Source organism: Lepidochelys kempii, chromosome 15 (genome assembly GCF_965140285.1).
Source record: "Lepidochelys kempii isolate rLepKem1 chromosome 15, rLepKem1.hap1, whole genome shotgun sequence".
Taxonomy (NCBI): Eukaryota; Metazoa; Chordata; order Testudines; family Cheloniidae; genus Lepidochelys; species Lepidochelys kempii.
In genome coordinates this window covers 8,905,261-8,920,835 of record NC_136394.1, presented here as the reverse complement: position 1 = coordinate 8,920,835, position 15,575 = coordinate 8,905,261, and the positions used below count along the sequence as shown (strand labels likewise).

The window sequence follows — 15,575 nt, the reverse complement described above, 5'->3', positions numbered from 1 at the left end:
AAACAACTAGTCCTCCTTTGAGGATTTGTCCATATAGAGCGCACTTTTGGTGTGCGTTGAATTGCAAGTGCTTTGGATGAGAGGATTAAAATTCAAAATGATCTGGAGAAATAGCCTGAAGTAAACAGGATGAAATTCAATAAAGACAAATTCCAAGTATTCCACTTAGAAAGGAACAATCAGTTGCACACATACAAAAATGGGAAATGACTGCCTAGGAGGGAGTACTGCAGAAAGGGATCTGAAGCTTATAATGGATCACAAGCTAAATGAGAGTCAATCGTATAACGCTGTTGCAAAAAAAGCGAACATCATTCTGGGATGTATTAGCCAGAATGTTGTAAGCAAGACACGAGAAGTAATTCTTCCGCTCTACTCTGCGCTAATTAGGCCTCAACTGGAGTATTGTGTCCAGTTCTGGGTGCCACATTTCAGGAAGGATCTGGACAAATTGGAGAGAGTCAGGAGAAGAGCAACAAACATGATTAAAGGTCTAGAAAACCTGATCTAGGAAGGAAGATTGGAAAAATGGGGTTTGTTCAGTCTGGAGAAGAGAAGACCGAGAGGGGACATAACAGTTTTCAAGTACATAAAAAGTTGTTTACAAGGAGGAGGGAGAAAAAATGTTCTCCTTAACCTCAGGATCGGACAAGACGCAATGGGCTTAATTGCAGCAAGGGGGGTTTAGGTTGGACATTAGGAAAAACTTCCTGTTAGGGTGGTTCAGCACTGGAATAAATTGCCTAGAGCGGTGGTGGAATCTCCATCATTGGAGATTTTTCAGAGCAGGTTGGACAAACCCCGGTCAGGAATGGCCTAGATAATACTTAGGGCTGCCACGAGTGCAGGGGACTGGACTAAATGACCTCTCGAGGTCCCTTCCAGTCCTACGATTCTATGGATTAGCAAGGGGGTTTTAATGCCCCAGGCTTTGTACAGTTACGAAGGAGTACTCCTCTTATTTGCCATGCCCTAGTCCAGGGGTTCTCAAACTTCATTGTCCCGCAACCCCCTTCTGACAACAAACATCATTAAATGACCCCAGGATTGAAGCCTGAGCCTGCCCCAGCCCAGTTGCCCGTGGGGGTCAAAGCCCCACTGCTCTGGGTGGGGGCGCATAAGCCGAAGCCCAAGGGCTTCATCCCTAGGCGGGAGGCCTGTAACCCTGGGCCTCGCCACCCAGGGATGAAGCTCTTGGGCTTCAGCTTTGGCCCTGGGTAGTGGGTCTTGGGCTTGGGCTTCAGGCCCAGACCCCGGCCCCAGCAAGTCTAACACCAGCTCCGGAGACCCAGTTAAAACAGGGTTGTGACCCACTTTGAGGTCCTGACCCACAGTTTGAGAACCGCTGCCTAGGGTTAGCCTCTTTGCAAGGGTGAGTCCGGGGGCTCTGATTCAGAGTAGGCCTTTGAGTTCCAGCAGCACTTGTCTCTCACTGTGTCTCTACTGCCAGTCCCAATGAGTTCAGATGCCTGGTAGAGACTTGGCCCGTTCAGGCAATGCAACTGGTAGGTACCTGCCTGATGCAGGGCAGCCCTTTCAAAACCAGCCTGCAGTACAGTATGTAAGCCTCTTGGTTAGAGCAGTCTCATAAAGCTTAAGTCAGAGTCCATAGTAACAGAATACTTCGCCCTGCTTTTCCCGCAGGGATTCGTCTTTGTCTGTCCTGCTGATCATGTGTCCAGCTGCTGTAGGCAGCAGCAAACTCGTCTGTTCACCCCTGGTCTCGATCTTCAAATGCAGCCTGGCTGTGGTCACATGGTCACCTTGGCTTGAATCCCAGCCTTAAAAGTGAAGGTTTGGTTATTGGGGCTTCCATTGTGTCTCCCAGTCACTCTATTCATCTAAGGTGATTCCAGCCAAAGCAGTGTACCAGACATTCAACTATGCCTCATTTCCCCTGGACCCAGGGGGAAATTACCCCCTTCACACCCCCTGGGTAGTAATACAAAGTGAATGAGTAAACTGAGCCACGTGGTGTTCCTAGAACTCTTACAAACATTCCCCCGTTCTCCACACGTGCGTGCAAGGATGGAGCCTGCACCCCAGAAGTGAAATCCAAAGGGGCACACGATCTCAAAGAACCACAGTTACTCTAAGGTAAGTGATTAGTCTTTAGTTTGGTTCACCAGCTCACTGAGAGCACAGTGGGACAGGGCCTAAAGTGGGGCACACGGGGTCAGTGAGGCAAGTGTTGTGAGCCACAGAGAACGTAGCTTAGAGCACAAGGCTTCTCAACCAGCGAGCACATGGCTGCTTGAAAGTCTAATCAGTCAGCCAGCCAGCCGTATGAGCAGTGACTTAGTGGGCATCTCTGCATACCTTTGCCAGGCAGAGGACAGATTGCACAAATGTGCTCTCAAGGATGTTTGTGCAATTTTCCACCACTATAGCGTGGGTTTTTCCATGCACCCTAAGGGCAATCAATGCCAATATTGGGCACTAAAGGGGCACTGGGTGCCTAACTCCCTTGGGCTCCTATAAAAACCCTGCCATGGTCTTTAATGAATGGACTGTTTTGCTGTTCCTCACTCTGTTAGATGATATGCCCCCATACTGGCAAATAAAGGGTTTACAGCAGTCTGAGTGTCTAATCAGCCCACCAAATTACACTGGGTCGGGGGGAGGTGTTGGACTGGGCCCCATCTAGTATCATTAAGGGAAGGTGGGCTTAGCCTTGCCTGTGACCTAGCAGCTATCCCACAACTTATCCTGATCTAATGCTGTAATTACAACTAGTGACCACAGGTGCGAAAGGGTCAGGGCGGATTACACTTCATGGAGGGGCAGGAGAACTCAGTCAAAGAAAGACGAAGAGGTAGGTAGTGCCTCTTTCTGGGTGGGCCCTGGAAAAGGGGCAAGGCCTGGGGAAGCAGTGTCTAGTGTCCAGTGGGTTGCTGTTCCAGGGGAGAAGCTTGGGGACCTGAGGAGAAGCTGAATTAAAACCAGGCTGCTGGGAAACGGCCCCAAGGAAAAGGTGTAAAAGTCCTGACACAAGAGCTCCTGTGCCCAGAGTGGGGCAGAGGATTGAGCCCAGAGGAGGGGCTGCAGAATAGCTCCTGTGGGGTAGAGGGACTTCTGTTATCCCAGAAGGGGTCTGTGACTTAGCTGGAAGGTAAGTTACAGACAGGCCAGCACAGGGCCAAAGTGACTGACAAATGCATCTTAATGATCAGGGGAGCTTGGCTTGCCTTCTAGCTCAGGACACAGGTTGGGAGGATCTTTTTAAGTTTATTTAACAGTGAGGGAGTGACGGCATTTGAACAAGGATGCTCATGTGAGCAGGCTGAACTCAGTTGTTTGTTCTGTGCACTACTCCCAAAATCTACAAGAATAATGGGAAAGGGACACAGTCAACTGGAAATTTTGTCGGTTTCAAAAAGTAGCTTTACAGCAGGTTCAGGCACTTCCCTTTCACGTGTGTTCTCCTTGTAAAACTTTGGTTTCACAGTCACTTTCTCCTCCCCCCCCCCTCCCGCCCTCCTTTTTTCAAATGTGTTTCTCTGCCGTTTGTGAGACCCCCACAAACACCTGGAGAATCTGCTCAGAGCGGGAAATCCTGACTCTGACTAGACCCAAAGTGCTATCCTCAAATGCACACCTTGAAAAATACTTTTTTCTCCTTCTAATCACATGGCAGTGATCTTAGCGGTTACATAGGAGCTAAATTTTTCCCCACAGAAGTCACGGGCTTTCTCCAGATGGTGGGAGTTGTGCAAAGTTCTACTTGGGGGAGGGAAGCGATCACTGTATTTTTTTTTTTTACTTAGCAGTGAAAGAAGATGGATGAATGGATGTGGTAAAGCACAATCCCCTGGAGCATTGACAAAGCTGAGTTACCTACCTCTAAGTAAACTGGCTGAGATCCTGACGTGGGCAGAGCAGCCTAGAGAATGTGTCCTCACCAGAAAAAAACAATTCCCCCCCCCCCCCAGTCCTGTTAAAAGGCAGCTGGTTTGTGTGTATGGGGCAGAGTGGGCAGTAAATATGTGTGCATGGCTATTTAAAGTTTTATTCTTTTCATTGGCTGTATTTAGAGCTGGGGAAGGTTGCCAGATTCACAACCTTGAAAATGAAGCCCTCTCTCTCATCCACAGACCAGGTGTAGCTTACTCAGAGCTTGACTTCCCCATGTGCTGGACCTAGCCCGCCCAAGTACCTCAGCTAGGACCTGAGGATGTCCCCAAAAGACTGAATGACCTAGGCCACCAAGACAATCAACAGTGGTGCCAACTGTTGACAAGACACCCGTGCCACGCGCCTGGGAAATGGATTTACAATACCAACACCTTTCACAGATACCACCAAATAGTCTAAGCAGCAGCAGTCTCCCTTCCCCACAAACCACCCCTGCCCCTTCTACGTTCCGGGGGAATGCTGGTTGCTCTGACTCCGGCAGGGATTTGGGTCTGTTTCAGGGAACCATGATCATCATCTGGGGAAATGCATTTCATTTTGTTCCTTACCTGACAAGCTGGTAATCTCTCTCTCTCTCTCTCTGTACAGCACCTACTACGAAGCCTCAGCTTCTATGCACCCCGGGACGATAAATATGGTTTATTGATCTACAGCCTCTTCATGTACGAAGGAAACAGCGGAAAGGACAGGATGTCCGCTCAGTAGCTGCTAATTTGTACACATTAGAGCTGCCAACTAAGAGGCCAGCTGTTGATGAGACACAAGGCAGTGAGCAGGCAAAGGGACGAGATAAGGGAGCAACCGAGAAGAAGCAACAAGCATTTCATGTGACGTCCGGGGTTGCCTGACTGTGCTGAAAAAGGATGTGGAATTGCTTATGCTTGACAGTCAGGTGAGACCGCATTGTAGTTTTATACTGCTGTGGTGTCTAAACACCAGCAGACTAGCAACCACTGCACGCTGCTGCTTAGACAAGGTTTTGGGGCTTTTTTTTTTTTTTCCAAAGAAAACTGTCGTACTTCAGCAATGGAAGTTGCTTGGCAGAGAGGTGTCAATATGTACCTATATAATTGATCCCTTCTGGTGTTTGCTTGCAGGTTTTTTGCTGTCATAAGCAACCTGGGTTTCAAAAAGATGTGGCAAATTTTGTTATAAAATTAATAATGGGGTATTATGCAGGCAAAGATGCAGAAATCAAATCTCATCTTCAGGGCATAAACTGATCAAACAAGGAATCACAAGTGGCTAATTAATATATATTATAGAACTGGGAAAGGAAGGATGGGTCGTTGGCCTTTGTGGAGAAGGTGGGAAACATCTGTATTTTAATGAAAATAGTGACCCCATTCACTTTTGTATTGTTATCTACTTGATATAAAGGGGGTTAATCTCTTTCCAGATACAGAAGAATAAGCAATGAAGTGACTCTGTGAGCCAGGTAGACATGTCAGGGTTGGTATGAATGGACTATCAACATGTGAATGGAGCTACCTTGGAGGTAAAATAGTGGACCTGCCATTGGCCGTCCAACCTTTAACAAGTGCTAACCACGGGGACTTTGGGGATGTGGATGGGCAAGTATACTTGTGTGACCAGGAGGGGAGTGGATGTGAAACCCAAGATGGGGGGCAGTGCATGTGCAAAGAGTGTGTCTGTCACTTGAAACAACGAACGGAGGTGTGAGCAGCCTGCAGTGAGAAGCCTGCTCGCCTCTGGAGGGTGAGTCAGTCCCCAGTGATTAGGAAAGGCAGCGAGGTTTTCTGCAATAAAAGTTCACTCTTCCTTTGAGGGGCCTGCACAACTGAACAAGCAGATGCTGCTGTGTTAAGTGAGACATGCATGTAGACTTCGCTTTACTACTCCCACCTAATGTCCCTATTCCCATATTCCAGCTGGCTGATCAGTCATGTCCTGTTTGGAAAAGGCTGCCCTGTCACTGCGAACACCTGCCAGTTACAGAGCTCCCACACCAGAGAAGTCTCCAACAGCCGTTCAAGTTCTTCTGGACCTATGGAAGGAGTCACAGTGAGAAACAGGTGCTGAAGCCAGGGACCCAGACTTGGAGTAGCAAAGTAACAGGGCTTGCCCTGGCAAACCGTGGAGGCCCAGGGCTGAGCACTAGGAGGGGGCGGCATAACAGTTTGAGGCCTACCACACCCTGTGGATCCGCCAGCTTTCCTTGGCGTATTGGACACTACAAGAGGCAGCAGGATACTGGACATAGAGGGTGTCGCAGTCCTGGTCAAGCTCCGCCTCGTTGGTCATGCCCCACACTGCTGTGTTTGGACCCATATTCTGGGCCTTGTGTTTGTAAGCTTCTCCATGCCTGGGCAGGCTTCAGTCACTGTCTCTGGCCTCACTAGCATGCTTCCTGGGCACAGACTGTCTGGTACCTCTCTCTTGAAAGTGGGGGCCCCACAGCCTAGCTGCCTCTGCCCCTACACCCCCTGACTAGTGCTGACCCCCAAGACACCCCAGTAGCTTAAACACACACTTTCCCAGAGCTCCATTCTGCTGAGCACTTTGGTTTACAGTTTATCCCTTCAATGACACCTCATAGTTGAAGCAAATACCCACTGACTTTATGGAGGGACTACTTTCACAATCACGCTGCACTTCAGACAGCAGAAGATACACCAATCCATGCAAAGTAAGAAACACCTGCAGGTAAGTCCCTGCCTCGGTTGCTTCATCTTTTTGATGCTTCTTTGGTGTTTGGTCAGAGTCCTCCAAGGAGTCCAAGAACCTTTCTCTCCCCATTCTCCTTGGGAGCATGGAGTCTCCTCTCCGACTCCGGTAGCCAGCATCCTTCAGCTCCGCTGGTCAGGCAGCCAGAAAGGTCCCTCCTCTGCCTTATTCAACCTGCTCCAGATGTCTCCCCCTCAAGGTCTGTTCTACTGTGCAGAGTCACAGACTGTGTTCCCCTGCTGGGGATTTTCCACTCCTCCTCTGAAGAGCTGGAGCCAGCTGGTTTCACCTCAGTTGCAGCTTGTTCATTGTTCTGCCAGGTCCTGAGGGCCTATTCACTGGTTGCTGATAGTACTTAATATCTGCTTCATTCAAAGGCAAAAGTTCAGGCATGGCTCCATGTCTCCTCGCCAGGGGTTGCTGGAAAGAAGTTAACTCTCTGAGACTGAGTAGATAGTAATCCAACAGCGAGTGGGGGAACTGAGTTGTACAATTTTAATAAAAGTACAGAAATTTTCCACATTCCCCATGTCAGGATCCTGGTCTGATCTGTATCGCAAACCTCACTGGCCTAAATAATAATAATACCCCCACACTAAGCCCCTCCACACTTGGATCCCACCTTGCTGAGCCTGCCCACTCACACCTGGCACAGAGGGGCAGGGCCCTGGGGTGTTTTGGGGGCAGGCCCAGGCCTTGTGCTGTGTCAGGGTTGGGTGCAGCCTCACTGCTGATTTCATGTCCCGGGAGGAGGGGGGTTAGCTGCACAGTGATCTCCCACCTCTGTTCAGCCAATGGCCTGTGCTCCCCAATGCCATGCTGGAGCCTCCACGTTTATTTGACAAATAAAATTTGCAGAATTTTGCAGTTTTAAAATACTGTGCGCAGAATTTTTAATTTTTTGGCACAGAATTCCCTCTGGAGTAACTCAAATATTACCTTAGCATATGGACTACAGATGTTATACATGAGATTAACGCAGGCTGCAATTTACAAGCATTCCACAAAGTCTAAGCACATTCTAATTCAGGGGGTTTTTTTTGTTTTTTTTTACACGATACTGACAGAGGTGAGCCACACTGACTTCAGCTATGTGTCTGTCAATGTTCAGGTGACACCAGGGGTCCGTGGCCTGAGCTGACACCTGGTCTGCCAGCATCACAGGCATGACTCTTTCTCTCTCAAAAATACTCAGCAAGCCGACATTAAAGAGGTTATTGTAACTAGGTGCTGTAAGAAAGCAGAACAAAGCTGCTTATTGTATTAAGGTCTTTTGTAATACAAGCCATCAGCAGGTTGTGTTAGACAAAAACCCTATTAGGCATGAGGCAGCTAACTGCTTGTATTTTTAGATATCAGAGTAGCAGCCGAGTTAGTGAGTATCTGCAAAAAGAACAGGAGTACTTGTGGCACCTTAGAGACTAATAAATTTTATTTGAGCATAAGCTTTCGTGGGCTATAGCCCACTTCAGCGGATGCATAGAATGTAATGTTCGATATGTTCCATTCTATGCATCCAATGAAGTGAGCTGTAGCCCACAAAAGCTTATGCTCTAATAAATTTGTTAGTCTCTAAGGTGCCACAAATATTCCTGTTCTTTTTCTATTTTTAGATGAGCTATTGGGCTATTTAAGTGCAATGGGGGCATTGCTGCTGCAGCCCTTATCTCTTTCTTTAAGCCGGGGTTGGGTTTGTTTTTGGTACAGGAAGAAACAGCCTCATGACCTGGCGTGTGAGAAGGGAGAACTGTTTAATGGTACTCCGGCTGATGGAAAAAAGGTACATTGAATAAACATGAAAACAATGCTGTGAGGTCATGGCTTAATAAGGAATCCCGCCCCCACCCCAGTCTGAGTCAGGCATTCACATAAGTGAAGCACTTGGAAGTGCATTCCAAACATTGAGTAACGACTCCCATCTAACCCGTCTGAGGTCAGCAAAGAGTCGTGTTTTGATTTTACAGCTGTAGCTGAGACACCATGGGGGCTAAATCAATTGCTCGTGTAGCTCCATTGACTCCACTGAATTTAGTCCATCATGATTGTGATTTATCCAAGGGCATAGGTGGCATTTGATGTCACAGCTGGAATTAGTACTGAACCATTCCTGGGTCCCAGTCCTGGTCTTTTCCTATGCAATACAACTCATCCTCTGATTTCCCCGGTGCCATGGTGCCTCATTTTATCCACATTAAGCATTTTGCACAGGTGCCTTTTGCCTTAAGTCAAACTGGTTGTCATCTCCCTATTCCCATTTCTTGCACTTTGTTCGAAGCGTAGCCAAAGTCTCCATGTGGAAGGAGGCTAAGTTGCAGTGTAATCCCCAAGTGGACTTGGCCTTTTAAAAAAATGTATGCTGGGTGACTTGGCAAATTTTAGAATGAGGGGGGTGGGGAGGGTTAAACCAATGTTGGGTTATAAACTCTGAAGTGGTCCAACGACACTAGAGTTAGTGGAGAGGGTAGTTTTCATGGATTGTTTCAGTTCTACTTGGTTTATGCAATTACACATCAATGCAAAAGGTTCTTCATAAAACAGAGCAGCCCAGAGCTTAAGACTCTCACTGAAAGAAACCCTATCTAATAGACAACACACAGGCAAAAGTCCAACCAATCAATGGGATCATCTTAGAGGAGCATAGCAACTGCTGAGACAGGTGTGTGACTTGGGTGGCTTAATTTGCCTTTATCTCATGGCTCTTCCCTTTAATTTCTGTGGTTTTCAAGAGCAGATATGTAGGCCTTGAGATCACAGAGGGTGAGGAGTACAATAGAACGGCACCCAGAATCTGGCCACGCCTCATCTCCTTACACATAATCGCCCAGCAAACGACAAAGGAGCTGATTCTCATTTACACTGAGACTGCCTAGTGCTGCGGCGGACCCTTTACAGCGATGCAAAGGAGCCTTCGCGTAAAGGAGAATCAGGCCTCAAGTCTTTTTTCCCTCCGAATTTTCCAGCCTGCCTCTTGTTTATCTCTCTGGGGTATTGTCATATTCTGGCTGGACGCTCACCAAGCTATTGTGTTTGGGTCTCACAAGCTGGGCCTCTATTCATCTAACCTTCCGGAGGCTGAGCAGAGCCCAAGCCCTGCCTCTGGTCTCAACACACACTCTCTTGGGGCATGGCTCGTCTGTCTAGCACCCCCTTTCTGACAACTACAACCCCACAGTCCAGCTGCTGCGGCCCCTAGGACCAGTGCTGACCCCCACGACACTCCAGTTGCTTAAATATCCCCTTCCCCTAAGCTCCAACCTTGTGGGCGCTCTGGATTACAGTTTACCTTTCCCGGGACACGAAATAATTGGAGCACATAGTACACAGGTTTTGCAGAAGGAATTCTAAATCATTACTTTTTACTTTAGACAGCACAAGAGAGATACAGGTCCAGACAAAACAATAAAACACCGACACACCCTTCCCTGCCTCAGTTTCCTCAACACTCTGGACATTCTTCAGGTCAGTATCTTCTAAGGACATCAGTATCTCTCCTCACCTTCTGCACATGGTGTCTTCTCTCTCTTCTGTTTTCAGGCTTCTGGTCTCTTTTCTCACTCTCCAAAATGGCCAGTGGCCCAGTGGGAAACTTTTTTTAAAATAGTCCTCTTAGGTGATCCCCGATCAGCCTCCTGATCGAAGTCCCCCACTACATGATCCCTGCTTATTGACCAGCCTGGTTTCTCTGGGCAGTAGCCAACTCTTTGTCCAAATGTGCATCCTTGTGGATCGAAGACCAAACGAGTTTTAACAGCCTTCCATTGTGAGCCCTGTGTCACTGCCCCCTGGGAATGCCAGTCCAACATGGAGGTAAAAAGACCACAGAGAAAGCTCATGTTAAAAAAACGGAATTTGCCGTTTGACACAGATTTATAGAGTGCTCATGATCTCTGACAGAATTAATATGGGCTGTGTCAGGTTGTGCAAAGACAGATTATCACAGCTGTTAACACTGAAACTTGACAATGGTAGTTTAAGAATTCCCTCTAGTGTGGCTATTGCCCTGGTGGCCAAGAATGGTACCCTTCCTATCCAAATCTTGGTGACATCTACACCCACCGTGACATATTTATAAAGGAGCCGGGGGCGGGCAGAGAAACAGTGAGAAGTAGTAAGAGAGCAAAATCTTTTTCCTCTCCTTCTCTTGCAAACGGAGAAGTTTGGATCCATGTTGGTGTAATGCACCTTTTTAATCCTTAGGAACGACTGACTTCAGAACAGGAAAGCTTCTTTGCCTGAAGAAAGGTTGCCTTATGGTTAGAACCACAACGGAGAGGTAAATCTGACTACTATGGACTCTGTGCCTCAGTTTACCCCTGTGTAAAAGGGAAATAGGAACAATACACCTGCCCCACTGGCGTGTGGTGAGGCTTGCTTAATTTAACTGCTTTGAGGTCATTGGATGTGACATAAGTGCCAAGCAGTGGTAATAAATGTGAGCAGTCCACAGCCTCCCTGCAATAGTGTCTTGCCACAAGGGTGAAGGCAGAGTAATAAACTTTTCTTGTTACTATAGTTCCTGGTCCTGCAGCAATCAATGCAGAAATAATGGGCCGCATTGTGGATTTCTATTCCCAAGTGATACAGTGTGTTAACAACAGAAGAGCACCCTGCTGTCCTAAACCAGGTATCTCTCAAACTTGGCAGGCTCTTGGACCCTGAGGAAGCCTGGATCTCTCTCTATGTATGTAGCACTGTATTATAATTAGTGCCTCACGCTTCCTCAAGATTTAAACTGATGCACTGTGCGTTCGTCCGGCTGGCACTGCTGTCAGCTAGCACCTTAAAACCCTCCCTTTGCAGGGCTGCTTCCTGCTCTGCTCGCTTTGAATGGTTATTAATTTACTTGTTTTGGGCAAACAACTTCCTCCCACCACCACCGCTCTTTAATAGTCATCCCTGCCCCTGCCCCTAGCTTGGATTAACTGGATTTAACTTAAGCTGGTTCATTTTATTACTTTATACATTTAAAGGGATGGGTTCCTCCCACTCTATGCCAGAAGAGATTCAAGAACTTGCTGACAAGACTGGCTGTGAGTACTGCTCTGTGTTTTTAGCTTCTTTATTTCCAGTGTATTATTTTTAATCATTGCTAATGGCTTTAAAGTGGCTCTGGCAAGGTCTCTTTCTTGTCTAATGCGTCTCCAATAAACAGCTGTTCCGGCAAGGTTCACTAAGCATGGAACTTGTGAAGAATGTGGTTTAACTGCATAAGTGACTCGGGACTTTAGGTTGCTCTATGTTGTTGCAATTTGCAGTGGCTTTCGAAACTAGACAAGTGATGACAGCAAAATGACAGTGCTGGTTTGGGCAGGAAGGTTGTGTAAGTGAACTCAAAACACAAATCATGTTTCCTCTGCTCTTGCTTGCTACGCAGCTCTTTTAAGGGGTGAGTTAGTTTTGAGTCTATCTAGCTGCTGATTGTTTGACGGATGGATTCACTAGGAGTGCTAAGAGCTGAGAAATTGAATGTACAAACTTGCAGTGTTTTAATAACAACTGCTGGTCCTTCAACCTCTCTGTGCCTTGACATCCCTGGCTATAGAATGGAGATAATACCAACCTTCCAGGAGTGCTGAAACTCTGATAATTAATGTTCATAAACTGCGCTGAGCTCCTTAGGTGACGAGTAAATGGGAGCTGCTATAGCCGCACATTGATTGCGCCATTATTCTGATAGCCAGTGAGACACATCTGAAAGCAGAAGCGGAAACGCCTTGGGAATGTGTAATTTCTGCATTGCTCTCCTTTGCCATGTTAATGGTGGGAACACTGGAACATGGGGTCTTGCAGGAACTGGTTCTTGGCCCCATGCTGTTTAACGGTTTTTATCAACGACCCGGAAGAAAAACCTAAAGTCATCACTGATAGTTTGTAGATGCCACAAAAATTGGGGTAGTGGTAAAAAAATGAAGAGGACAGGTCACTGGTTCAGGGATCGCTTGGTGAGCTGTGCACAAGCAAACAGTATACATTTTAGTAGGGCGATATGTAAATGTGTACATCTAGGAACAAAGCATGTAGGCCACACTGATATGATGGGGACCTGTATCTTGGGGAGCAGGGACTCTGAAAAAGAGTTAGGGGTTGTGGTGGATAATCAGCTGAACATGAACTCCTCACTGCAAAGATATGGCTAAAAGAGCTAATGCCATCCTGGGATGCATAAAGAGAGGAATCTTGAATAGGAGCCGAGAGGTTATTTTACATCTGTGTCTGACACTGATGAGACCGCTGCTGGAATCCTGGGTCCAGTTCTGATGCCCACAATTCAAGAAGGATGTCTGATAAATTGGAGAGGGTTGAGAGAAGAGCCATGAGAATGATTAAAGGATTAGAAAACCTGCCTCATAGCGATAGACTCAAAGAGCTCAATCTGTTTAGCTTAACAAAGAGAAGGTTAAGGGATGACTCGATTACAGTCTGTATCTATCTACATGGGAACAAATATTTAACAATGGACTCTTCAGTCTAGCAGAGGAAGGTATAACACAATCCAATGGCTGGAAGTTGAAGCCAGACAAATTCAGACTGTAAATAAGGTGCACATGGTGAGAGTAATTAACCATTGGAACAATATATCCTGGGTCGTAGCAGCGTCTCCATCACTGACACCGTTTAAAGCAAGCCTGGATGTTTTTGTAAAAGATCTGCTCTAGGAATTTGTAAAGCTTTTGTCCAAAGAATAGAGAAAATATATTAAAAACAACAGAAGTTCCTACACACTTGTGTGTGAGCTCTGGTAAGCTTTTCCTAATTCTAACACAAGGGGAGAGGTCAGTCTTTCTTCAACAAGGGTGGAGGTCCCCTAAGATCCTATCAGTTTGTTGAGTCAAAAGGAAGACTACCAGTCAGTTCAAGCCCATCCCATTATACCAAAAGCCCTTTCTTTGTTTCCTAGTCTTTGGAAAACCCAGCCTGAGCCTTGCGTGGGAGTATCACTCTGGGGTTGTTCAATCTCAGGGGTAATCACCCCCCACTGTTTTTGATTCCCGTAGGAACTGTGGTAATCTTCCCCAATCGAGTAAAACACAGTCACACGTAAACTATTCATAAGTTTAATATAACAATCGCAAAAGACAATTCATGGGGTAGCACGTACGTGCTAGCTATTGACCTGATCCGAAACCGGATCTAAACAGTCTGCGTTTGGGAGATTCAAAATTCAGTTCTCAGTTTCATCCCCCTCACCCAAAACTCAGGAGTTCCATTTTGGACCTTTTTATAGAGGGACAAACTGTGACCTTTGGATCCGGATTCAGATTCTGCACACTGCAAGGTTGAGATCTGGAGTCTTAGTTTGATCATGTTTCATTTTAAAAAGTGTGTGTGTGTGTGTGTGTGTGTGTAATATTAATATATAAAAGCACATACATGCATTTTGTAATGAATACAGTTGGGGGAAGTTAACATAACAGATGTTTTCTAGATTCAGATGCTTTTTGTGTTTCGGTGCTTTTAAAAGTTGCAGTTTTGCCCTTAGTTCACTACTTGTGCTCTTAGACCTTATTAGAATTTTTTTTAATGCAAAATGTCCTTAAATAGAAACAAAACACACACCACAGCCAAGAAATGGTAATAACTCACCATGAGATGAAGCATTTTGTTTACAAAAAATGAGCCTGTCTGTTGCAATCAAGGCAGAAACAGCAAATTAAGTAGAACCACACAGGGCCAATTAATTAAAATCAAATGAACATGGAATAATTTAAACGGACAATTCTCCAGATTCTCACCTAGATGGTTACGCTATTAAATTTACAACTTATAGCTAGGAAGATAACCAGTTGCATAAGAGGGACCTGGTTAGGAGATGAATAAATTTTACTCTGATTTGGTGCATCGACAAAAGAAAATACGTCAGTGCTCCTAAACTACCTGTTGGGGCAGGGAGCGTACATCGAAGAAATGAACTTGCCCTTTATAGCTGGGAAGCAGCTGAGACTTGAGCTATATGATGTTTTCATCCTGAAATCATGCAGTCTCCTGTTGATCCATTTCTGGGGGTGTTCTGCTGGGGTAGCCCTGTGCCAGGAAAGGCTTTTTCATTTTGGTTTTTGTTTTAAGTGAGTGAATTGTGCGGGTTTTTGATGTCACTGCGGTTTTCTCCCTTGGCAGTTGAAACCTGCTTCACTCATCCATGCTGCAGTTGAATAAAGCTGCCAGCAGGAATCGAGGATGCATGGCTAGGTGCAATAAAGGAACTGATTGCAAGCAGCAGGTTACCATCTATGTTTGTTGGTCTGATTCATTCCGTAAAGTAGAGCTGGGGAGTGTATGAGGTTATTTTCCTTCCTTTGTAATCCTTCCGGGTCCAAGTGGGAGTTAATAAGAGCTGCACAGCATCAATTTCACATAGATTAACCAAAGGAATCACTACTTTGTTCTGAAACAAGTTGCCCACAATTTGAAACACTCATAGATGAGTTCTTGGCTTTGCTAAGCTGTCCTTTGGTTTTGTTCTTGAGTTATGTTTTTCAATGTATAATTTCAAAGATAGACCATGTGTGGGGCAGTTTGTACAGCGCCTAGCACAATGGGGTCGTGGTCCATGACTAGGATTCCTAGATGCTACCACAATACAAATAATAAATAATGTATTGGGATGAGCTGAGAAATACTCACCATAAAACTATCCTCATAGCCTTTATAGAGGTCTTATCACAATGTTAATAAGACTCGGTATGCCCTAGGGATTAATTATGCATGCAAACACACACACACAAAGATAAGCTTCAACACAAATAGAAACCTAAACAACTTTAACCCTCTGAAAGTGCATTCAAGTGCAGTGTTCAAATACTTTGGATGAAAGATTGTAAATGCTACTGCAACCAGAAGTTAAGCAGCAATTAATTAGTTTCAGCATCAGAAATATGTTCCCTATCAATCTATTTCTAGGAGGTTGATGTTTGGATCTACAAATCAGTAGATCCTAAATCTTCCATACTACTTAATTTTGCAAAGTGTCTTTC

General features: G+C 45.9%; 1 protein-coding gene across 2 annotated transcripts in view; it reads left to right on the top strand.

The window, feature by feature from the left end:
- The first annotated feature begins 11,324 nt into the window (after positions 1-11,324).
- Positions 11,325-15,575, top strand: part of TESC (tescalcin) — a 28,754-nt gene continuing 24,503 nt past the window's right edge. The window contains exon 1 of one of the 2 annotated variants that reach the window (XM_073313064.2): positions 11,325-11,633. In XM_073313064.2, the coding sequence (XP_073169165.1) occupies positions 11,576-11,633 (58 nt within the window). In that variant the 5' untranslated portion in view covers positions 11,325-11,575. The remainder of the gene's footprint in view (positions 11,634-15,575) is intronic. The other variant, XM_073313065.2, reaches the window with a different exon arrangement.